The sequence below is a fragment of the Coturnix japonica genome, chromosome 1, assembly GCF_001577835.2.
Source record: "Coturnix japonica isolate 7356 chromosome 1, Coturnix japonica 2.1, whole genome shotgun sequence".
NCBI lineage: Eukaryota > Metazoa > Chordata > Aves > Galliformes > Phasianidae > Coturnix > Coturnix japonica.
The window spans coordinates 122,730,097-122,755,137 of NC_029516.1; the positions used below are offsets into that span (position 1 = coordinate 122,730,097).

At 39.4% G+C, this 25,041-nt stretch overlaps 1 protein-coding gene across 3 annotated transcripts; it reads left to right on the plus strand.

The window, feature by feature from the left end:
- Positions 1-509: 509 nt before the first annotated feature.
- SLC5A7 (solute carrier family 5 member 7) lies at positions 510-23,972 on the plus strand. 3 transcript variants are annotated; one of them, XM_015849774.2, is made up of 9 exons: positions 510-775; positions 1,674-1,896; positions 7,041-7,154; positions 10,441-10,596; positions 13,105-13,253; positions 17,188-17,331; positions 19,749-19,902; positions 20,367-20,584; positions 21,332-23,972. In XM_015849774.2, exons 2-9 carry the CDS (start codon positions 1,719-1,721, stop codon positions 21,953-21,955), a joined length of 1,737 nt encoding a protein of 578 aa, XP_015705260.1. In that variant the 5' UTR covers positions 510-775; positions 1,674-1,718; the 3' UTR covers positions 21,956-23,972. The 3 variants fall into 3 exon arrangements, with proteins under 3 accessions (XP_015705260.1, XP_032297866.1, XP_032297865.1); XM_032441975.1 differs by having other exon boundaries at positions 1,677-1,896; XM_032441974.1 differs by lacking the exon at positions 510-775 and adding an exon at positions 920-1,015.
- Positions 23,973-25,041: the final 1,069 nt, after the last annotated feature.

Below are 25,041 nucleotides of genomic sequence, written 5' to 3' on the forward strand. Positions count from 1 at the left end.
GCATAGGAACCCTTTCAAAAGAAGGCTGGTATTACTATTGGTCTGCGGGTCAATTTATGAGGGGCACATCAAAAAGGGAGAGACCGAAGAATTAGAAGCACTGCAGGTGGGAACCTGCCTACATGTTTAGCCCAGTACAGGAGGGAGCGGTGGTTCTGATCAGTCCTGGGGAACCTGGCCTTGGTGTCAGGCCCATGGGAGACACAGATGGGGTGCTGGGGGGCAGTGAGAGCTCCGAGCACACCTTCCATCTCCCTTTCTCTGTTCTCTCCCTTTCATTCACCCCTTTTTTCAGCACTCCTTTTCTGATCAGTTCTTTTTTATCTTCCTCTCTTCCTTTGGACTCATGTTATCCTGTTCCATCCTTTCTCCCCTTTGTTTATCTTCTCTCCCCACTTTTACTTCCTAACCCTGTTTCCCTGCCATGACACGACAATCACTCTCCCTTGAGTCATCCTTACTTCCCCCCAACGTCCCCTAGCACTCTGACGTCTTTCCCCCTTCCTCCCCCCCATCTCTGACGGACACGGTCCTCTCACCCCACTCAACCCTCCCCCTTTATAAAGGGATTTTCCTCTTTTTAATCCACCAGCCCACCGTCGCAACCTCACCACCAGGCGCACCGATAGGGGAAGAGCCGCCTTTGCGCTTCACCCCCATCCCCTGCGGGCAGACCCCGGGTGGGGGCTCGGCGCCCGGGCTCAGCCCCGACATCGCCTTGGGGATGGACGGCCGTGCCCAGGGAACTGCGGGGCAGAGCTGCGCCGGAGCCCAGGTGGGGCGGCGGGCACAGGACAACGGGCTCAGCTCCCCGACGGCGCGGCGGGAGGGAGCGGAGAGGGAGGCGAGGCGGGGGTGCGCAGCCGGGCGGGGCGGGCGGAGCCCCGAGGAGCTCCGCGGTGAGCGGCAGGTAGGGCGGCTCCGAGGGATGGAGCGCGGGGCTCCCGCGGAGCCGTCGAGGCGGCGGGCGGCTGTTGGCGGAGTTGCTGGGAGGCGAAAAGCGCGTAGCGGCGAGGTGAGAGCCGGGAGGGAGGTGCGGGGTAGGCTGGGAGGTCGCCCGGGAGGGGTTCCCGGCGTTAGGTCGGGAGCGTTTGGTGTCGTGAGGCAGCTTTTGCGCTTTCCGGATGAAAAAAAAAATGCTGGGAAATTAAGCTTGTCACTAAAGAGAAAGTGGAGATTTTTAAATACAGGAGGGGGCTGAGGGTGGAAAAGATGCAGCATTCCAAAGCATCAAAGATACCTTTTGCTGTTGTTCTTGTTACTTCTCCACAGTTTTCATATTCTGACTAAATAGAGACTTCTGTAACAGACCACATGGCCAAGCTCTTTTCTACTATTCCACGTACCAAGCTATTTCTTGTCTGAAGAGTTCTAACCGTGGCAACTCAGTGAATATAAGAATTCCTTATTCAGGAACTGATTTGTAAGAATTGCATAGCTTTCAGCCACATCATTCACTTTCCATTGTAATCACAGGTTACAATTGCTGCTTGTTGCTCCACGGGCATTTCAGTTGGCGTGTAAACTTAATTTCATTTAAATCTGAGATGTCCATTTAATAAATTCACCACAACAGCCTTTTCAGTAACAGTCTGAGTTTTCTTTGTAGATTGATTCTGAAAAGCATCTTACTAGGTTTGCTAAAAGCAGATATATTATTGCATTCTCTCCAGCAGCCTTAATGAAATAGCGATCAGAGAACCAGTCGGGACTCCAACATGCCTTTCCATGTGGAGGGGCTGGTGGCCATAGCTGTGTTTTACCTGGCTATCCTGGCAGTTGGGATATGGGCTGCTTGGAAAACCAAGAACACCGGCAGCGATGGAGATCGCAGCGAAGCTATTATTGTCGGCGGAAGAGACATTGGCTTGCTTGTTGGTGGATTTACAATGACTGGTATGTAAAAGGTCCTTTTTCCTCTTCTTTTTTATCCTGAACCAGCATATAGCTTGTTAGTTTTCCATCAGAATGAAAGAGAACTATAATCTGCATGCTAAATAATACATTATGGGGTAAATACATTGCTTTCCAGTTGCTGCTGAAATTGTTTAGTGAACAAAGTGTATCATCAAATAAAAACAACAGTTTATGACAGAATCGCTTCCATATCCACTCCTTTCATGAACATCTGTAGATCAGACATGTTTGAAATAGAACTATAGGAGTTGTACAGACTAATAAGAAATCTAGTTTTGAAATAATTGTTGCTGTTGTTAAAGCCATCCAAGTTCATGAGTTATTTTTGCTAAGTCTGAGTAAAGAAAATTTTATATGCAAAAAAAGATGGAGAAGGAGGAGGGAGGCAGCATCAGTTCAGAATAAGTCTCTCAAAGAATAAATCTGAGCTCTCAAGTCCACTGATTTCTGCAATCTGACTTTGTGGATTCCTTAACATCCTTTGAGGCAGTTTGACAAAATAGTATATTTCTGTGAAAATTAGGATCAGGAGGAAAGTAATCAGTGAAGAATAAGTCCACAAATTTTCTTAGCAGTGCTATTTTGACTCCCAGAGCCAGTCGAACCAGATAAGTTGCTTGGGTAAACAAAAGGTTCACAGCAGGGTCCAAAATCTCACCTCAAAGTTAATGTCTGGGATCAGAACAAAAGTACAATACAAAAGAAGTGGATTGGCCCACCATTTTTATTTAGCAATATAATTCTATTTTAAAAGGCTTCATTGTTTTTTCTTATATTCTAGATAAAGCTCTGGCAAAGTGCTTTCAATTCCCAAATTGAATTCATCATCTTGTGACTTTTGTTTTGTTTTCTCCTGTCTGGTTTCTCAATATGTAATATAGAGGAGATGCATAAACATTTGGGCCAGGAATTCTGTGTTGTTCTCCATGTCCCTGCAGAGTCATTTTGCTCACTGAAAGGTTGAATATTTAGATAACAAGTAAAGGATGCTTGTAAATGTCACTGAAGTTTGAATCCAGGTGTATGTTCTACTTTTAGTAGTTCGCTGTAACATACTGGAGCGCATCAGATAATGGTACATCATTATCTGTGTATCCATCAGCTACTGAAACTTCAGATAGAACCAGATTCTACTCATGACAAGAGCTAGTTTGTCTGTTTTCTGCTAAATTAAATGTTTTCAAGGGCACTGATACCAGAATATTTTGCGGAGATGCTGCTTGCCACAAAGCTGTAATAATTACCTTGGAAAAGAGGAGATGAAACAATTTTCTCCACAGAAGGGGCTATGATCAACTGCCTTGCCTGTGGAAGAAGGCATAAATATGTTCTCCTTAATCCCATTTTACAGGAATACTTTTCATAAAAGTTAAAGAAGAGAGGAAACTTGAATTTGGACTCCCTTTATTACAGGCAATTTCTATAACCACCAGAATCCACACCCACACACGTCCACCCCATTTCATGGCACCTCTGAAGATGACGTAGTATATCATTTCTGTGGTAGAATATCAGACTGATCCTAAAGTCTTTACTCAGGTAGAACACTCACAGATTTTTATACCATCAGGGTTTATATGCTTTCTCACCTCTGCCTTCCATAAATATGGCAGATACGGTTTGAGACACCAAGTCAATTCCACTTTCACTTTGAGGGCACTGCAACTGGAGCGTAGGAGTTGTGTGCACAAGCCTGCAGAACCAAAGACTAATTCAGTTTTCATCTCGGTGAAAGTTGATTGGGATACGCTTTTTGAAAACCAGAACAAAACGTTTGTGAGTGTAAGCTGATCAAAATCCACCGTAACTTCTACAGAATGTTTTTGTGGTTTCTAGATTTCACACATCACAACAACATCTCCAGAACTAGATGGCTGTTCAGATGTGCTTTTTATATTTTCCAACTTCAGCTGTCTAAATAATAATTAAAAAGCAAAGCCTACCTGTCAAAGCAAAACTAGATTTGTAAAATATCCCAAGAAATGATATTATCTGTATGTATGTAAAATACTTTGGGTTATGAGATAAGGCTCAGTTCTGTTTTTCTTGCTTGAGACAAATTCTACTGTGTTCCCTGTGTATTAGCAACAAAACTGGCTGTGTTTTCTTGGGCTGCTTGGTGGGGAGGATGGCAGAACTTAGCTTGTAAATTCAAAATCAAGTTGAAAGTGTAAACATCATGACTTCATAGGATAGATTCATGATTCGTGAGTATTTAGTTGATTTTCTAAATTGTTTTTAAAAGCTTTGAAATAAGCGCACACCTTATGAATGATGGGTATGGACAACTTGGATTTTTACTGTGGTCCTGAGCAAACAGGTTTAGTAACTTGTTATTAGAATGCCTGAAAGTAAAGCCTATTGAAGGTCGAGAGTATATGCAATTATGAAAAAAGAGTGAAAATCTTGAATTCTCAATGGATCGCAACAGCTCTCCTGTCATAGCGCCACAGTGGGAATGACTTCAATTCATGTATTATTTTTTTGCGAGTACAGGTAAAATGTTGAATTACATATAAATATTCCTCATTTTGTGGGGTAGCAATTTTAAGAAGTGATATCTTTGATATCTATCCCTATTTTGGTGGTTGAGATTAAACCTCAGAGGAAATATTTGAAATTACGTAATCAAAATGCTTGCAAGCGCAACTAAAAATATCATAATCTACTGACATCAGTTTTCATTTTATTTGGATGGAGCTTTGTATTTTTTCACAAAAAATAAAATAAATGTTTTCAGTATTATCAATACTATCAGTATTCTGATTTTTGTTTTGGGATCCCTGGGTCAGAAGTTTCATTTTATAGAACACAATGAGCTGATTCAATGATTTGTGTGTTTAGATGAAGGATCATTTACAAAGAAGTATCTGAAAAATCTGTCTTATTAATATACAGTGAGATATATAAAGAATTCTGAAATGTATTTTTATGCTCCTCATATGAATTGGGAACCAAATTTTACTCCATATCCTAAGTATTTTTCTGATAATTTTTAGGGCACTTGCTTTAAATGGACATTTCTATTTGTAGCATTTTTGGGTCCTTCACTTGGAAGGGAAAGAGAGGATTAAAATGGATTACCGCAAGTGTTTCTATAGATTATTAAATTTTATATTCCTTTTGTCTGATTTGGGGGGGAGAAAGAATTAAAAAAAAATTAAACTAACTTTAAATTGTGGCTTAAAAAAATGAGGATCAAAAAATTAATATCTAAGGATGAAATCCCTTCCTACCATATCCCATTATTTTCTTTCAAATGTATTTACTGAAGAAAGGGTATCCTTTAACCCCCTGACAAAAAGCTGTATAATACCTTTCTAAAGCGCTGGGATCCCTTGCAGACTTTCTGGAACTGTGTATGTACAAAAATTGATCAGCAACTAATTTTCAAACTCCCAAACAATAAAACAAATAATGAAATTGTAAAAGAGTGCTAAATCCTCCATTCTAGCCTATTCACCAATACCTGTCCATCGGGCATCGTTCTTGCATCATTCTTGTCCCTGGCCAGGGGAGGGCAATGGCCCCTACCACATCCCAAAGAACTGAAATGGCCTGGTCACTTCCAGACAAAAATAAGGGAGCTAAACACAGCATCCAAGTTCTCCTTGGAGTACAGCCACACCTTTAGTGGCAGCCCCAGGCAAATCAGTGCCAGCCTTCTTGTGCCACAGCAGGAGTTCTACTAAGACATCTCTCCTTGCCTGTGGGATTTTTACTACCTGGAAGTGGGTATCGTTCATTCAGAATTCATTCAGGGGAACAGACATACAAATATCTTTCTAAATATTTACTCAGCAACTTCTGATACAGTATGCAAGTAATCATGACACATTCCATAAGTATCTACTGCTTGAGAAACAAGAAGCAACACACATCCCAGGTGCACAGGGACTCTGGTAACCAAAGCATTGTATTTCTATCTGCTTCACTACATTTGCATTTTTAAGAGGCAAAAAATCCCAAATGTCTGATGAACTTCTATATACATTCTGTATCCCTGGTTCTTCCTGCCAAGAATCAATGTTCACCCATCTTCTCCATGCAGTTCTACGTGGTTGTCACTCATCTCTGTAATGTGCAGTTATTCTCAGTACTGAAAAGTCTACTAATATCAGGGTATATAGTGGCACTCCTTTTGTTGCAGGCGCATCCTGTGTACAAGTCCATTTTGATATTTCCAACAACAGAATGGTCCATTCCTGTCCTTCAAAATCCAGAATGGGGGACAATTGCAATGCTCAAGTTTCCAGAGATCTTTGATTCCAAAGCCACCGTGTAATTTAACATAATGTTAAAAAATACCATCTTATAGTAGTTAAGGTGTATCACATGTAAGTGGGAGAGTAGTCTGCAAGATTTAAGTTGAAATTCTTTAGGAAATTTAATTGTGTCTCCATTGCTTTGTATCCACCTCCACTTGTTTATTGGAAATACTGGTGGTTTTTATACAGCTGATAAGAAGTATTAATGATATTAAAATTCTCTTCTAGAATATGTCTGCAGGGAGTGCAAAAATACATAAGTATTTTAGAACTTAAGTAGCAGCACAAAGCCATCACATACCTATATGATGATTTCCCTATTCATGGGGCCAGGGCACTTGTCAGGGCAGAGCTGCCACCATAATGGTGTGGGGCAGGATTTGTCTGCAGGATGGGCTGAGCCAGGCTGCATGTGGCCTGCAGGCTGCAAGATGGACATGCCTGCAATTAATTCTTGTCTAATTTTCAGTACTCTGAGTTTTCTGAACTGGGATGACTTAATCATTATACGATTAATCTTCCTTGCCTCTCCTCTGCCTCTCACTTTCATTTGAACAAACAAAGAAAATGATCACGCTTCATGAGTTATTATGCATCATTCTATGTAAAAAGGGGAACTCAGGCCCCACATTTTCACTGGTTGTATAGAGTCCATCTGGTTTCTCTTTCATATGCTTAAGTTGCAGATTTTTTTGGATTAGGACTACCTTCCATAAAAGGATTCTATGTCTGGAAATTGTATAATATACAGAATAAAAAATAGTAGTATTATAAGTGATGACAGTTTTGTTCTTCAGTGCAGAAGGTTTTTATTCTCCGTGTGCATTAAGGGCTTTTCTGCCTCTTATTTTTCAGCCACATGGGTTGGAGGAGGTTACATCAATGGGACAGCAGAAGCTGTGTATGTCCCAGGCTACGGTCTAGCTTGGGCTCAGGCACCTATTGGATATTCCCTTAGTCTGATCTTAGGTAAGCAAGGAAATTAAGGTGTTATTCTCTGATTTTGGAGTTCTGATGACCATCACCTGAAATGACATCGCTTGGGTTTGATGAAATGACACTGAGAAAAAAAAATGTTGCTTTTGTTGCTTTTTTCTTTTGGTTGTGTGTTTTTTGTAACCATATGTGCTAGGTTTTATATATTCAGAGTTTTGTTTTGTTTTTAAGAGCCTGTATAATCTGCAAAATATTACCACGTTCTCTGATAGTGTCTAAATCTTGGACTTCAAATGCAGCAAATATCCTTGCAGGTTGGAGAACTGCTTAAACCTTAGAAATCTCCACTGAGAGACTAATTTCTGGATATCATGCATGAAGTCTGGAGCAGAACCAGCTTGTTGCTGTAAAGTTGAACTAAACTTCTTTTTATATGTAGTACAAAACTCAAAATCATGGTCGAAATGAAAGTACTGAATCCTTCCACACACAGGGTCAGTGTGTAAAATACAGACAGTGCTGTAATTCTTTATGCTCTGTTCTCTAATTCCCAAAATTCAATCATACACCTTCTTCCCTTTCTTTAAAATAACAGCAATGGAAAATATCTTGTCATGTTTCAGTGGCATTGAGCAGCTCCCAACAGAAACATTGCCTTGTGAACTATGATGAATGTCCTATGAAGCTGTCAAATGCATGCTTTCAGGTTCTGAATTGATCATGGCCCCTAGGCACATGCTGGTGCAACTGCTTAGAAAGGATATGTTTCCAGAAATGATCCTGTATTTTTCATCTTGTATTAGTATGGCTGTTTTACTAGATTTTTGCTAGTACTTAGCCTCTCAGTCTATTTTGAGCCTTTTCCTCCCAGTCCTCCCAGCTAGCATGTGCTATTTTTTTTTCCCCTTTTGGTTACTTTTCCAGGTTTTCTTGCCCCTTTTATTTCTTCTATACAACTCAGTTTCCCTTTAGTAACTATGGCTTGTCCTGGATCTCCTCTGTTCTCAGGCAGAACAATTCCAAATTCTGTGTATTCCTCCCTGTTGTATGCAGGCCAGCTCTAGTTCCAACAGTAAATCCCATCCCTGAGAGCAGCTCTGAATTCTGTAAGAAAACACTAATAGTAGATCTGCCTGCAGATCAGTTGATGTCATTATCAGGTCACGAGGGTTGTGATCTATCTGTGTCATTAACCTGTCATTAGAATTATAGCCATAAGCATCTTCCAGGTTTGTAGCCATTGTAGAATCCTCCCAGATCAATAGCCCACAAGAGGCTGAGCTAGTTACTCGCCTCATTTCCAGCTATTTATAAAGAAATCCAGACTTATTCCTTGGACTGGTAAACATTGGCCTCTGCAGAGAAAAAGAAAGTCTGTGCTGTGTGACCTTACATCTCTCTTCAGAACACAGCAAGAAAAGCATTTCTTTATGCATTGTATGTTAATGCAGATTAGGGATGAGGTGTTGTTTGTCCTTTAAAAATATATATAAATACAGTAACAGAATAAGAGAAGAAATATTACTGCTTCAGGCTGAAAAGATTTGGGATTAATTTAACCTTCCTACTAATTCAATACTCTGCTATATTTCCAATGGTTGGAATATCTCCTATTTCCTTTGACGGATGTTTGAATAGCATAATGGATTATGCTACCAGTGACTTTTTTTTTTCCTGCTTTAGTTGCATTTTGTAATGATGATGTAACAAATAGAATAGGTATAGGATACATGAACAACGCAAAAACAGAAGAAAAGGTTCTGGAGGCCCTCTGCATGTCTAAAGACAGCATAACATAAAGGGCATAAATTGTGATTGGTAAGCTGGAGCTTTCTGTTTGGGGAATATAGCGAATTGAAGACATGTCAGTGATATAAGGCAAGACAGAGATACGTGGAAAATCTTCTGCACATTACAATGAATAGATTCCCTATCTTGTGATGAAGAACCTGAGAATCTCCATATACTATGCAGCTGATTTTATGAGGGACTCCTTGGTTTTCTAGTCTTTGAGCGTAGCTTACATGTTGCATTTAAGCAGTGTTATTGTAAGAGAGGTCTTCTTGTCTGTAGACATGCTAATGTCAACTACACGAATCTCCGTAGAGTGTCTGTTTAGTTTTTTTCTGAAATTTATACCTTCTTCTTTTCTTTTCTTTTCTTTTCTTTTCTTTTCTTTTCTTTTCTTTTCTTTTCTTTTCTTTTCTTTTCTTTTCTTTTCTTTTCTTTTCTTTTCTTTTCTTTTCTTTTCTTCTTTTCCCTTCCCTTCCCTTCCCTTCCCTTCCCTTCCCTTCCCTTTCCCTTCCCTTCCCTTCCCTTCCCTTCCTTCCTTCCCTTCCCTTCCCTTCCTTCTTCCCTTCCCTTCCCTTCCCTTTCCCTTCCCTTTCCCTTTCCCTTCCTTCCCTTTCCCTTCCCTTCCCTTCCCTTCCCTTCCCTTCTCTTTTCTCTTTTCTCTTTTCTCTTTTTTCTCTTTTCTCTTTTCTCTTTTTTCTCTTTTCTCTTTTCTCTTTTCTCTTTTCTCTTTTCTCTTTTCTCTTTTCTCTTTTCTCTTTTCTTTTCCCCCAGGCAGAAAGAATTTGATGATTGTATATTAGAAATAAGTTAGAAATGTGAGGACTTTCCACAGTTATGTACTGACACAGTACATATGTGAGCCAGACACAGCAGGACTGTGTTACATCAAATCTTCTGAACGTGCACAGAAAGAAGTGTACGACAAATGTTCAGGGAATCTGACACCTGCAGAGCCCAGTAAAAAACTGACCTGTTCTGCAGGTGTAGTAAGGTTGATTTAAGCATACATTATAAATCTGGGCTGTCCTGAAAGGATCAGTTTTGCTGAGTGCACACTATACCTTGTGTGAACCCATATTTCTAATTCAGAATCCCAGACTTTATTTCTAGTGTGGATCTATGTGAAAAATAAGACCTATACTCATGCTGGGTTCTGTTCTATGTATGAACAGACTTAGGTACAAAAGACATTCTCTAAGGCTGATCCAAATTTAGACAAAACTCTGACATCATCTATAGTGGAAGACCAAATAAACTGAACCAAAAAAAAAAAAAAAAAAATTAAAAAGGAATTTCCATTACTGTGCTGCAGACATAAATGATGTGATTTTGCTTACGTAACTCTATGGTTATATGTAACATTAGAGTTCCTAGCAAATATTTTACTCGTATTATTTCTTCAAAAGAAATAAAATACAGTGATACTGATATTTTTATACCTTTAGTTGACAATTAGTATTTTACCCCCGTAATGTCAATGCATTACTCCACTACAGTTGGTGTCTTGTGCTACTTTCCTTTGTAGGTGGTCTGTTTTTTGCGAAACCTATGCGATCCAAAGGCTATGTGACAATGCTAGACCCTTTCCAGCAGCTTTATGGAAAAAGGATGGGAGGGCTCCTGTTTATTCCAGCTTTAATGGGAGAAATGTTTTGGGCTGCTGCCATCTTCTCTGCCTTAGGTAAGGAATTATCATTTTGAAAATTAACATGAAATAGGTGCAAGGGATTGAGGAAATCAGAAATGCACTAAAAAATGGCTTCAAATATTAGCCATCCTAGCCAAACTGCCCAGAGTGTGACAATTGTCTGAGACCTATGGTAACCAGTAGCTGTATGCAATAATGGTACCTTATTAATTATTTTGGTAATGGAAAGACATTTCTAGCCATTTTAAAAGAAATCCAGACTTCTTCCTTGAACTGATACATTTGAAAATATATCCTTAAATGGTTCCTTGTCAAAACAGCATGGAAAGATTGAGCTATGAATTTCCTGTAACAGAGAGGGTGATGAGAGTGATTGCAAGCATCCCTTTTATGTCACAGCTGCCCCAGCTTCTCTTTTACACCACTGAGATCACAGGGGACAGTCAGAATTTCCCTGAAATATATGAAATATCATTGCCAACGCATCTGAACAAAATAATCCTTTACATAAAGAAGGCCTAAATAAACACAGTTTTTCATAGCACGAGTAATAGGGGTAAAACAAGATTCAGATAAATGCATTTAAGTATTATTCAATTTGACACAGCTTTCTTCTTGACAAAATAAATACTTAGGATTCAAGAAAGGATGCAGAGAGTTAGTGGAGCTCTGACTCAATAGAAAATCATCCAGCCACTCATCCAGTCCTGAAGAATAAGTCTGTTTCCAAGGTTTTTAATTATATTTCAGTTTGGAATTCAGCAATCCCTTCAAGAACCAAGAAAGTCCTTGAGCTGAAGCACCAGTAGTTGGCTTTTTACCAGCTAATCATACTCATAGTGAACATGCATGTGGTAATGCTTTCTAGCACAGCTATTTTAAACAGAAAATAAACTTTGAAGGTACTCTCCAACTGTGCTCTGATGAACTGCAAAGCAATGGGGAGCTTGTTTACCACAATTTCATCACAAAACCCTTAAAGGACTAAGAACAAACTACATGCTGAGGTGATAGGAGTTGAATAGCTTGAAGAACTCTCTGAGTATTTAGAATATACTTTCTTTTTGATTGAGGACAAGCTAATATGTGATATTTCAAAGCAAATGGTGTGAATGCCTTTCTTGTAGCTTCATATTAACCACTGATGGTGAAAGACTATAAATGTCACAGAGAGTTTTAGTTTTAACTGTTCTGTGAATAGAAACACTTATATTACAACTCCTGATTTGCACACCTATCTTCACAAATGTATTCTTCATTTGTTGATCTTCCTCACAACTCCTGGCTTGGCAGGGCTGTAGAAGGGAAAGTCAGGACTTCCAACTTGTGCAGGATTTTTGAGCCTGTAATCCTGAAATACCAGAATATTGGGGGCTCATTGTACAACAAAAAGCTACCTGTCAGCTCTCTGCAACTCTTAGGTACCATGTTATTCTGGGTGGCACTGCCAGATACTTTCCACCCATGTGTTCAAGAATATCCACCTGCCATACCCACAAGGACTAAAAGTTATTCTCAGATATTTCATCCAAATTGTCCTAACTGAAAGGAGATGAATTTTTAAAGCAATGTGTTAAAATTCTACAGTCATTTAAAATTGCTAGTGTATCTATGGGAAGTATGTAAGCACCTTGCTAGCTGTTGGAAGCACAATGCAGAATGCAAGCAATTTGGGATGATTCTAGAGTGCTCTGATAATTTTACGGCCAATTAAGGGAGATGATGAAGAGAACTGCTAATACATGCCAACAAGGAAGAATTAATTAGGGATGTAAAAGCCAGAGGCAACCTTGGTTGTAGTGTTCAGAAGATGATAGAGTTTAGAGAAGTGAGAGGAAGGAACAAAGTAAAAAGCAGGAATACAGCAGCAGATTCAAGGAGAGTAGAGTTTGATGTTGTCTGGGATCTGCTTGGAGGAATCCCTTGGAAGACCACAGTGATATTCAGGAGAATTGGTTGACATTCAGGGATCACCTCCTCCAAGCTTCAAAACAGTCCCCAATGACAATCATGAAAACAAGAAAGTGCCAGAAGGCCTGCATGGATGAAGAAGAAGCTGCTGTCTGTACACACATATAAAAAGGAAGCATTCAAGAGGTAGAAGAAAGAAGAGGGGACCTGGAAGGAATATAGGGATGCTGTTTGAATACACTGGGATGGGGTCTGATCAGCCAAAGCCCACCTGGATTTGAATCTGGCCATAAAGGGCCACAAGAGTTGTCCCCACAAGTACACAAGCTAAAGTAATGTGTAGGCCAACCAAGCCTTTTGATGCCATCTCCCATAATATGTGCACAGACAAACTAATTGGGCAGGGGGGAAGATGAAAACTTAGCAGTCTGCTGGGCTCAGAGGTCTGTGACCACAGTGTGGAGTATAGCTGGTGGCCAGTTGTCCACCAGAGTACTCTGGGAGTCAGTACTGAGTCCTGTGCTGTGTAACAACTTCATTAATGGCTTGGAGAATGGGATCCAGTTCCTTCTCACTGTGTGACATACACTAACGTACTGTTGTTTTTGTGGTGTTGTTTTTTTTCCATAGGTGCCACGATAAGTGTGATCATTGACATTAATATCAATATTTCAGTCATTATTTCTGCCCTGATTGCAACTCTGTACACTCTTGTGGGTGGGCTTTATTCCGTGGCCTACACTGATGTAGTTCAATTGTTCTGCATCTTCCTTGGGCTGGTAAGTTTGGCTTTTTTTCCACTTTCTTGAAAATTTTGCCTTGAGCTTTATGACAAGTGACAAATGCAGAGACCTACTGCCCAGCTGTAATTCCGGAACTGTGTCTTCTCTGAAAGTGAGGAGAAGGAATATCTCCACTCACAGACAAATGGCTTTAAAGGGTCTGCATTTGCATCAGTATACAGCCCATGCTTTGGCAAAACTGCTGACAGGAGGCACAATTCCTGTCTTTTTTCCTACCAGTCTGATAGTGCACTCTTTTACTTTTCATTCTGAGTGTGTATCTAATTCAGAACAGGACTGGAGAATACTGACTATCTGTCCATAGGACTGTAGTAGTAAAGGCACTGGAAGGAGGCATCAGATGCAGAAAGCAGTCAGTAAAGCAGTCCAAAAGCACTGGAACTGGAACTGTACAGCCAGTATTATCAAGTTTCTCCTTTCTGTAGTTGTCACCTATGCAGCTTATTAACCATCTGCTGTAAATCATCATCTGGGTTTTTCCTCCATTTCCCTCCAGTGACCTTGGAGACTGGGGAGAGTCACAAGATGACCGTGCCATTTGAATATGGTGTTATGATTCAGTTATCAATTATATGAGAGTGGATAGCCTTTCCCCTACTTACTGCTATTCATTAATTCTACTCAGAAAAACAGCAGTGCAACAGGGGTCAAATCACAAAGGTGCAGTCAAAGAAGTTGCTTGTTTTTGCTTGCTAGTGCTAGTAATAGATTGTCACAGGTGTGCAGAGAACTAAGGCTAAAATAGAAGGGGTGGCTCAAGGTTTTGGAGCTGAATGACACCTTGGGGACCTCTGTTTTCACAGGTTCTCATGCAGCCCTAGGGAAACTGCTTCTGTCAGAGCTTGCACAGATGGCTACTAGCTAACCTTGTGTGAGTCCTCACTCTGTGGTGTCCTACTGTGAGGCCTGCAACCTTATTTGCAGAAGTTCTAAGCATTCCCATTCGTAACTGAATTCATGGGAATTGTGCTAAATACTCTGAAAAAGCAAATACAAGTTCCAGCTGGCCACCTCCAATGAGAAGTTATTCCAGAACAACTTCTCTCACACTTCTTTTCTTCATCTGCACAGTGGGGTAAATACTGTCTCCTTCTCTAAGGTGCATGTTAGCATTTGTGAACCATTCAGTTTCCACAGATGGTGTGCATTACAGAAATTCCCCAAATAAAGTAAATCACTCATGCACTACTGCAGACCCTCATTTTATGGGAATAACAACACAATCCCATGATTAAAGTGGGCGTGAACAGGGAGGGGAAGACAAACAAAGGTTGTATAGCGGTATTCTAAGTGGTTGGATCTGTAGTTTTAATAGTGTTCTTTAATCCAAGTTGAACTTTTTATGTAATTTCCCTTTTAAAGTAAATAGTTACGCTGTCATGTAGAAAGAACTGTATTCATAACCTTAGGAGTTAGAAGAAGCTTCAGAGAACACTTAAATAGTCATGCTTTAGGTGAGGGATTTTAGATGAGATAGGACACTTTCACAGCAGGTGTCACAGCAGAAGAAGTAACAGGCTTGGTGTCCCAGCTTCCCCTCCAGACTCTGGAGAAGTTTGTGTACCCACAGGCACCAAGTATTACTGCCCACTCCTCTTAATATATCTTCCTTACCAGAGACATGATACTTTTTCTAATCACTACTGCTCCCTGTGCTGGCTCTTCATTTTGAACACAATCTCATCCTTATGTCTTCAAAAACCCTATTCCAGTCTGGGCAACCACGTACTTCCCTGTTTTTTTCCTTCCAACTCCAGATAGTCTCCTTCCTTCCCTCTTCTCCTCTATCCACAGTTGCAATTCTCAGCTCCAGCCTCTGTCTTTATTTTGCCCATTCAGTCTTTGCCTGCCTCTGTACTCTGTCCCCAATATTTGTATCCTCATCTCAGCTGTATTAATTCTCCATTCTAAACTCTTTGCTGTCATATAGGAGTACTTTTTGTTTTTTTCTGGTTTCCAATCCCATCAGTTCCAGATCCATCTAATAGCTCTTACTTCTTCCCTGAACTTGTACTCGCAGCATAAGGCCCCCTTATGTGGAAGCATAAGTTTTGCTTCCACAAGCCATTGTTTTATTTTTGCTCCATTCAAAATAGCGAATTTCCTACTTCAATTATTGACAGCTCAGAGTGGACAATAGGGGAGAATTTGAGACTGTGTCCATATTAGCAAGTCGTACAGTGCCAAGGTAAACAATACAAGATCATCTGTTCTGTTTGACTGTAAGTACTGTCCTGGCACTGTTTTGGCCCATGCCAGCTAGTACTTTCCCAGATAATTCCCAGGATCAGGTCAAGGCTATTCTATTTGACAGGAAAAGGAATTCTAGATGTATGTATATAAGCTAGGAGTTGTCTGTGATCTGCAGAGCCAGAGAAAATGTCTTGACTTATTCTGTTTACTAATATAGTGGTAGTCCTTGAGATCACAAAGAGCTATACCGCTGTCAGGAGCTGGAATAGATTACAAAAGCTAGTAATGTATTTGCAATGTTGTCCCTGTTAAATTCTGGGCTGTTTCTTGAAGGCTGCAGATAGACCTTTAGAAATTTTCCCTACTGAAAATCACAGCTGAGTATGTGCAAACTACAGCTCTTCATAAACTCATCACTTTGACATGTTTGAGATTTCCAGAAAAGCCTAAGCAGACACTGAAAGGGAAATTCTCTTCTTAGGTGCTTAAATTGGAAAAGTTTAATATGTAACTGAGAAGCCTTACTTGATAAACAACTTCATAAGCAACTTGCTGCAAAACATAGCAATTATTCATGTCTTCTACACACACTGATGCAATAATTGTGCAACAAAGTAGTGGAAGATGTTTGAAGTTTCACCTCCTTGCACCTTTGTGCACTTAAATGTGTTCATTTGGGCTATGGTAATCTCTGTATTTTTGGCTAACACGAAAGGCTCCAGGGTGCTGTGCTTGCAGTTGTCTGTTCCCTAGATTACTAAGCTTGGTTTTCTTCTTAGGAAGTGCCAAGTTTCTCCTCACAGAGTTAATGAGTTGAAAAATGAACTGGAAGACAAATAAACAAAAAGAGTGTTGGTGAAGAAAACCCATCCTCTGGCAGAAACTGTTTCACACTTGATTTTTTTGGCTCAGATCAAAATATAGAGAGGGAAAACAGCCAAGAGCTCAGAGTAAAATTGTTCTCAAGGTAGAATAGTGCTGTAACACACTGAGTATTGTAATACACTGGAGTATTCTGGAGTAAGAGAGATGATCCAGCAGCATCTCTCTCTTGCCATGATACAGTTTCATAGAATCACAGAATCATAGAATGGCTTAGGTTGAAGAGACCTTAAAGATCAATGAGTTCCAACCCCTGCTGTGGGCAGGGCTGCCCCCCACCAGCTCAGGCTGCATAGGGCCCCATCCAACCTGGCCTTGAGCACCTTCAGGGATGGGGCACCACAGCTTCTCTGGGCAGTGGTGCCAGTGTCTCACAGCCCTCTTTTCCCATTAGAAGCATAAATCTTATGTTTTGTTGATTTAGAAATAAATTCCCAAGCTTTCAGGTTTTATGCCTTGTTCCTGTATACTCACATATCCTGTTGCTTTTGCATGCAGGTTTATATGTAGATGTTTCTCTTCAGTGTAGTCCAAGAAAGGATGTAAAGACTATGTGTGGAGTTTAGGGAAAATATAGTGAATGTGTATAAATATGTTTCTCCTCCTGGTGGTATAACTTCCACTCATAAATTTTTTCCTCACACTCACGCTGTCCAGGAAAAAGGTAAAATATCCAGTGTTCTCTGGAGTTTGGAGATATTCTGGCGTTTGTTTGGCTATTCTGCAAGTCAGCTTGTCATTTGTTCTGCAGCATACAAGAAGAGAAACAGACCAATACTCATAGGTTTATCATGCCTTCATTAGGCCTGAATTAACTATTATTCTTTGGTTACAGTGGATCAGTGTACCCTTTGCGTTGTCCAATCCTGCAGTGACAGACATTGGTTTCACAGCTGTGCATGAGGTGCACCAAGCGCCTTGGCTCGGAACTATTGGCTCACTTAACATTTGCACCTGGCTGGACAATTTCCTTTTACTGGTAAGTGATGGCTTGTATTAAGGACTAAAGCACCTTAGCGCTCCCACTGTGTTATTGTAACAACTAGAAAAAGCAGAGTGTAGTGTAGAGTTTCCAGTAATATGAAAACTTGTATCTTCTTGATTCCTGTTAAATGTGTAGATCACTCTGAAAGTAATGCATCCTATTTATTTCCATGGAAAGTACAACAGATATGAAGAGCACAATAACACTGCTTAATAGAACAAATTCGCAGCTACAAACACTGTTTTTCAACACAGCCCCCACCATCAGCTAGGCATTTTCACTAGCTGTGGACATGAGCTCGCATGCTGCACTCAAAAATCTGCACCGGTGGAGCTGACTCACTGTGACTGTCGTCACTGCTGAAACACACCACCCACAGCATCACTGCTCATATCCATGGTTTGTTCTCTGTAAATAAAAACCATCGATGAATGTCAGTGGGTACCGTTTATTCCACGTGGAGGAATTCAGTGATACACTTTTGCTTCATACGCACTTCCATGTCAGATGCCATTGTGTCAGGCTGCCCCTCTGCAGCCATCTCTCATACAGCAGCAACACGTAACAGGATATTGGTGGAAAGATTCAGTCTCTACTGACTTACCACCTACATCCACCTCTGACATCATGGGCTGACATCATAACGTTACTTTGTGTAGCCCTCGTATTTCTGAATATTTGAATGATTTCAGAGAAGTATCAGTAGAATACTGTAACACAGCTGTCAGTATCAGCATTGCCAGGAACTGTTTAAATATTGTCAGTCTGAAAGATTTGCCTTATGCTAGAATTAATTAAAAGTGTGTGTCTAACACTTAAGTGATGTCATTCTTGGCAAAGAAAGGCAATAAATACATTATACAAATGATTAAACATGCTTTAGGTGTAGGTGATATAGAAAGAGCTTTGCAGAGATGGATGGAGGAATTCATCCATGCCAGAATGAACTGAGGGTTTTCATTATTTAATCCTCATTTATTACACATGGGATTGGTGGTTATTAAGTGCTTTCCATTAGGAGGTCTAACAACACATGCTAACATTTTCCATTCTCAGTGTCCCTGAGCAACTTTATAACACTTTTATTATCATATTCTAGTTTGGGATTTCTTTCTCTGTATTTTTTTTTTTTTTTTTCTAAATAATCTCAGCCAAAAATCCTCAGAGTTTTCTGACAATAGAGCTAATAAAATGCAACATTTTATACAGCACAGGTTGCTTAGAGATTGTTAGAGAGTCAAAGTATGACACTAGCACACATGGCTGAATTCTATGCCATAAGGCTGAAAGTTTCATTTCTGCTGATGACCAGAGGAAAGCTCTGATGCTGCCAAACTGTGACACATTTCCTTTTCATCGTGTTTGTTTCATTACATTTCAAGAAATGTACACATGCTTGGAAAGCTTTGTTAAAATAACATTATTAAGGCTGCAAAGGAAAGCACTCATAAATAGTATGCCAAAATCTGAGTTGCTTGAGAAGCATTCATTTGGTCTCTTGTGTGCATGAAGCATATATGAAACACCTGTATACACACTCTTAGGACTAAACACCTCCTGCCTCATTTAGCATGTTAAACTGGACTACGCACATTTAGTTAGCAGTTTGCTTTGTTTTATTTCCACAGTACTTAATCATAGGCTCTTATTTACTTAGTGGAGCCTACTCAGATCCTGCTCTGAAGAGAGGATTTTAGCACATGTTTTTTTCAGCCTTTGATAATAGCCTTTTGTGTTATATTTTGTGGGTGTAATTTTAAGTCTCATCTTCACTGTTTCATCCACAAAAACAAGAGAAAGGTTACCACCATTAAAAAGTAAAAAAAAAAAAAAAATCAAAAATCAAAAAAACAACAAAAAAAACCAACCCTCATTGTTTTACTACTTTGTCCATAATTTATATTGGTATCATAATCAGTTAAGACAATGGGAGGATCATTTTTCATGTTATCATGTTGGATACATACAGAATTTGCTGCTTGTTTAGATGATTATATGCATTTGTAGAAGGAGATAAAATCTTACTTTACAATCCTAATTAATGTAATTCTATGGGGAAGAGGATGCTGGAGGCCAAATTCTGCAAATATGAGTTATATCAATAGTATTCTGTATCGTTTTGTAAGATTTTGTCAAATATTTACAGAGCTCACGATGCCTTAGGATTACAGAGACTATGTAGCATTGTTTCTAGCTGTACAGAGAATAACTTCTCTAAAAGAGTGGGATTAAAGTGGGTTTACAAAGATCTAGCATTGCTTGTGAGAATGGAAGTTACAGCTATTACTAACTGACTGATAAGCAGTAAATGAAAGAGGAACAGTGATGCTTCTGTGTGTTCTCTACATGATGATAGCAAAGAAATCTGGTGTCAGCTCCCAGTAATGGAACACTGTTTATTGTGTTTGCAGACATTTGGGGGGATTCCATGGCAAGCATATTTCCAGCGAGTTCTTTCCTCATCTTCTGCCACATATGCTCAAGTTTTGTCATTTCTGGCTGCTTTTGGCTGCCTTGTGATGGCTATTCCTGCAGTACTCATCGGTGCAATTGGAGCATCCACCGGTAAATCATTAAAAAATGAGTAATGCAGTAAATGTGTGAAAATCTTGTATTAGACAGGTGACATCATTAATCAACCTGTTACTTCATCAGCAGGAGACTGCACTGAAAAATAATTGTATTGTATGTATGTATTGTATGTGGGAGGTTGCTCCACTGTTGTGGTTCAGCCACAAAGGACAGATAAGCTCCACTACATTACTCTCACTCCCTACCCTCAAAAGAACAGGGACAGAAAATGAAAGGGAAAAAAATATATGGTTTGAGACAAGAGCAGAGATATCACCTACCACCTGCCATAACAGGCAGAATGAACTCAGTACTGGGAGATTAATGTGATTTATTGTCTACTGATGGTAGACTAGAGCAGTGAGAACTAAAAGCAAGCTATGATCATCTACTAATGTTACTAATGTTAAAGAGTGACTAACAGTGTCACTCACAACACACTTTTGTCTGTATTTCAGCCTGGAACCAGACTGAATATGGTTTTCCTGACCCCATTACTAAAAAAGAAGCGGATATGATTTTACCAATTGTGCTCCAGTATCTTTGCCCAGTCTACATCTCGTTCTTTGGCCTTGGTGCTGTATCTGCTGCCGTCATGTCATCAGCTGACTCTTCAATTTTATCAGCAAGTTCTATGTTTGCTCGGAACATTTACCAGCTCTCATTTCGGCAAAATGTGAGATTATATTTCCATTTTTACTGTTAGAGAAAATTTTAGGCGAGAGACTTTTACTAGATAAAGCATAGGCTGCCATTTTGTAGTGAACACCTACTCCATGCCTGTAACTAGAAAAAGTACATTTCTTTGCTAGCAAAGTATTGAGTAAGTTGAAAGTCAAAACTGTTCATGGTTGTGACTGATGACATAGATGAAAAAGATGATGGAAGGTAGTTTCAAGTGTTTCCATGGCATTGCAGTTTATTCTAAATATCTCCTAATTATTGTTGCACCCACAAATTTTACTTAAATCCTTAATGAAATGAGGCATCTTTCTGACTTACTGGTTTATTAGGAAATCATGTGGCACTCAAGAATGGTAAAGAATGGGCTCATGAGTCATAATTTTTCTTAGGAAATGGAGAAGAAAAGAATTGGACACTGAAAGTTTTTTTCTGGTTGATCTATATTGTGTTTATTTTCAAAAGTTATTTCTACAACTGTTATTTTTTCTCTGACATTATCAAATGTTTCCATATGCACAAAGGTTAATGACTTCTTGAATGGCAACCATAGCCCATTTTATTTTTCTTCTTCTATGTTTGACATAGAGTTGTGAATAGCTTGTGAATATTGCTGAATGTCATGCAAAATTCCCTTTTACAATGTCATGCCTTATACAGACTGTGTTCATAAACAAAGGCATACACATACTACCATAACACTGCATTTTTATTTTATTTATTTATTTTTTTTTTTTTGCAGGCCTCAGACAGAGAAATTGTATGGGTCATGAGAATCACTGTTTTTCTCTTTGGAGCATCAGCGACAGCAATGGCACTGCTGGCATCATCAGTGTACGGCCTGTGGTACCTCAGCTCTGACCTTGTTTACATCATCATATTCCCTCAGCTCTTGTGTGTACTATTTATTAAAGGAACCAATACCTACGGTGCCATTGCAGGATACTTATTTGGCCTTGTTCTCAGAATAACTGGAGGAGAACCATACCTCTACCTTCAGCCCTTGATCTACTATCCTGGCTGCTATCTTGATGAAAATAATATCTACGTCCAGCGATTCCCATTTAAGACACTTGCGATGCTTACCTCCTTCTTTACTAACATTATAATCTCCTACTTAGCCAAATACTTATTTGAGAGTGGGACTTTGCCACCAAAGCTGGATTTCCTTGATGCTGTGGTTGCAAGGTACAGTAGAGAACATATGGACAAAGCAACACTTGTAAAAAGTGACAATATTGTATTAAACGAACTTGCACCTGTGAATCCGCGACACAGTCTAACTTTGAGCTCAACTTTCACAAACAAGGAAGCCTTTAATTATGTTGATTCAAGTCCAGATCTGTCCAACACTGAAGATAATTAAAAAGCATGGCACTCACAGACGAAGCAATGCAAAACACAATATTCTACAAAGAATAGTAAGAGGCATTTTATGGAAAGAAAAGCAAAATTTAGGAATGAAATGCCACTGCACAATCTCTAATTGATTCTACAAGCAGGAGCATCCATGGGCAGAACTCTTTCCTGTTATTGTCCAGTATATTGAATTAGATCACAGAGTGTTTCCCGAAAGATGCACTCAGATCCCATTCTTTCCACCCTCAACTGTAAACTATGTAATTAAAAAATATATATTTGCAATTGAAAATATAAGTAGCAGAAAAGTGCAACAGCTATTTAGGTAGGACATTATATGAAGAGATTATAATACAGTCATTCTGAAGAACTACCAGCCGACATTTTATTGGCATTAAGTGAAAGTACATTGTCACAGCTGTAAGTGATTTATTTCTAAAGATCTAACTTCTTGCACAAAGGCAGATGGATAATTTCCCTGGGTTTTTGTTCTGGAATTTTCCTTCTCATAAAGGATTTCAAAGAACACAAATCTAGTATTTTATTATTATTTGTATAAGACAGCAAAATGTGCAAAATTATTTGTAGATGTGCAGAAGAACATCTTATACTCTTAAAAGAAGTTCAAATGAAATCAGCAGTTAAAGTGATGGTATGCCTAATGCAAGATGTCCTTATAAGCAAAGTATATTACTGTAGATTTTCTTATTTCCTGTGCTTAGTGGCTGTCACCAAGGGAGGAGGATAAAAATTTTAAAGCAATAATTGGAGTTGAGAAACTCAACTTGTGGGAAAAAAAAAAAAAAAAAAAAGGCTGAAGTTTTATAAAGTAAAAAGAACTTTGCAGTGCTGTGGAAGGAAGTCTTATCTTAATTTATCATAAAAAATGTCTGACACCAAGCAACCATAGCAATGGAAGAAATACTGAAACATGGGAGACTCAAGAAGGCTGCTTGAAAAAAAAACAAATGGGGAAAATAACCAGATTTCACTTACTAAGAAAATACATTCTCAAAGACAACAAAAAGTCTTTTGGCTTGGACATACTGAGATTACTCTGGGAAAAGAGTAGATTTTCCGTGGAAAAACACATTTTCTCAAAAATATGATTTCCCATGAGTAAAGAGGCTTGGTGAAGATCTTTGCATGCCTGTATTTACCTCCAGAAGCAGCAGCAGCTTGGAGGAAACCTGAAAGGAGGGTTGAACCCTCAATTGTAGCAAAATGCATAGCAGTGTCTTCAGCTAAGTGCTGGATTCCTTCATTGACAGCCACTCACATGGGCCATCATGGTGCCTCTGGGGCACCAGCAGCATTCGGGCAAAATGAGACCATGCATAAATGATAATGCTGGCTAGAAGCAAAGCAGGGAAGTTTAAGCCTCTTCTAACTATGGTCTGGCCAGCAAAGAGCATTCAATTTGGTTTCTGTTTGCCCACAGCCAAGATGATTATGCCTGTCCTTGTTGGTACGTGCCTTTCACAGTGGGAGATCTAATAGCTAGATTTCTATACTACTAAGAGTTATGCTCCAGTAATTCTTTTTAATATCTACACATCACAGAACATTCAGATGAAATCCAGATACTCTCCTGTTGCTGATCACTGGTGAAAATTACTTCTTTAAATTTACAGCAGGAGGAACTATACTGGAGGATATGAAGTGTAAGAGTAGGTTTTGCTGCTAAAGGAAGAAGCCATCAACTTGTACATTCAGTGTTAACATAAACTTTCACAAGGTTGAATTCTTAGATATGTTTTTGCTCCTTTTGTGGAGTTTTAATGGCATTTACATATACTGTATGTAGATAAAATTAATTTTAGAGATGTTATTTCTTTTCTCCATACACTGCATTAGAAATAATACTACATCTGAGTTGAGATATGCATTTGAACTGCATACTGTGTACTACTCCACAAACAGGCATTGAGTGTGCACTGGGTGGAGGGAATCAGAATCAGGATCTGCACCAAACTCTGAAGAGTCAATACATAAAAAAAAGAAAAAAAAAAAAAAAAAAAAAAGGAAGAAGAAGAGAAAGTTCTGTGGGGTGAGGGAACAATCTGCTGATGAACTGACTTCAGAGTGCTGAGGACCTTGCAAACTGGACACGAGCCCACCATAATCTTTCCTTGAATCACAGAAAAGAGAGGTGGAAAGAGATCACATGGAAGAGAGAGAAGGGAGAATGGAGCCACTGCTGAATTATTATCCATGTCTGTCCCAGATCCACTAGCCTGAATCTGTTTCTATGAGAGAATACCAAGCCACAGTTTTACTGACTTCCACAACCAAAGCTTTACATTACAGTTCCAAATAAAATCAGGGGATCCTGATTTATATCTACCAAGTAAATGTTCCTGAAAATTTTCTTACTTCTGTCTTGGCTAAGAGTTGAGAGAATTTCACTATGAGAAGCTGCATATTGGCCAGCAACATTTCTACATTGCGTATCTCAGAATTTCTAGTAGTGGGAGAAGGAAATGGGCAAAGGGATTCAGCTGGGCTCTTTCAAGGTATTTTGATTCTCTTGTATCCCCTCATTGCCATAAAAACATAAAGACCTTTAAAATGCCCAGAGAAGAGTTAAATGAAAAATCAAAATATGTTACCCCAAAAACTTCAATCCAGATGCTTTCAGAATTACCAGAATGTTTTATAATGTTTATCGTATTGAATATTTTTTCTGACGTAACTTTGATTTTCCTGTTTTGCTGGAACTGCTTTTCCTGGCATAAACTTGTTCCAACATTTTTCCAACATTGCTCTCTGAGAAAATGTCAAGGTTATTGCACTGTTTCAAGTAGTGCACCATGGAAGCTTTATCATGCAAAGGGGAGAAGAAGCACTGAAGACTGTTCATATTGTGACATTATCTCTGCTTTCTACTTGCAAAGTCTCTGCTTTACTTTGTGTGAATACAACAGCTGCAGTAGCTGCAGTGGTGAGCTTCACTGTGGATTGGATGATTCTGAAAGCCAAACTAAGACAACCCCATGTAATGCCCATTTACCGGTTTTCTTGCCTTAGTTCAAATGCCCTGCCATTAGATTTATACGAATCTAATCATATAACCAAAGCCATACCTGTGAC

What these genes read in the sequence shown, in the direction of transcription:
- SLC5A7 (XM_015849774.2), top strand. Translation starts at nt 1,719, where the DNA reads ATGCCTTTCCATGTGGAGGGGCTGGTGGCCATAGCTGTGTTTTACCTG. An exon ending in TGGACAATTTCCTTTTACTG is followed by an intron (nt 17,332 to 19,748) that starts GTAAGTGATGGC and finishes TTGTGTTTGCAG; the next exon opens with ACATTTGGGGGGATTCCATG. An exon ending in AGCTCTCATTTCGGCAAAAT is followed by an intron (nt 20,585 to 21,331) that starts GTGAGATTATAT and finishes TTTTTTTTGCAG; the next exon opens with GCCTCAGACAGAGAAATTGT.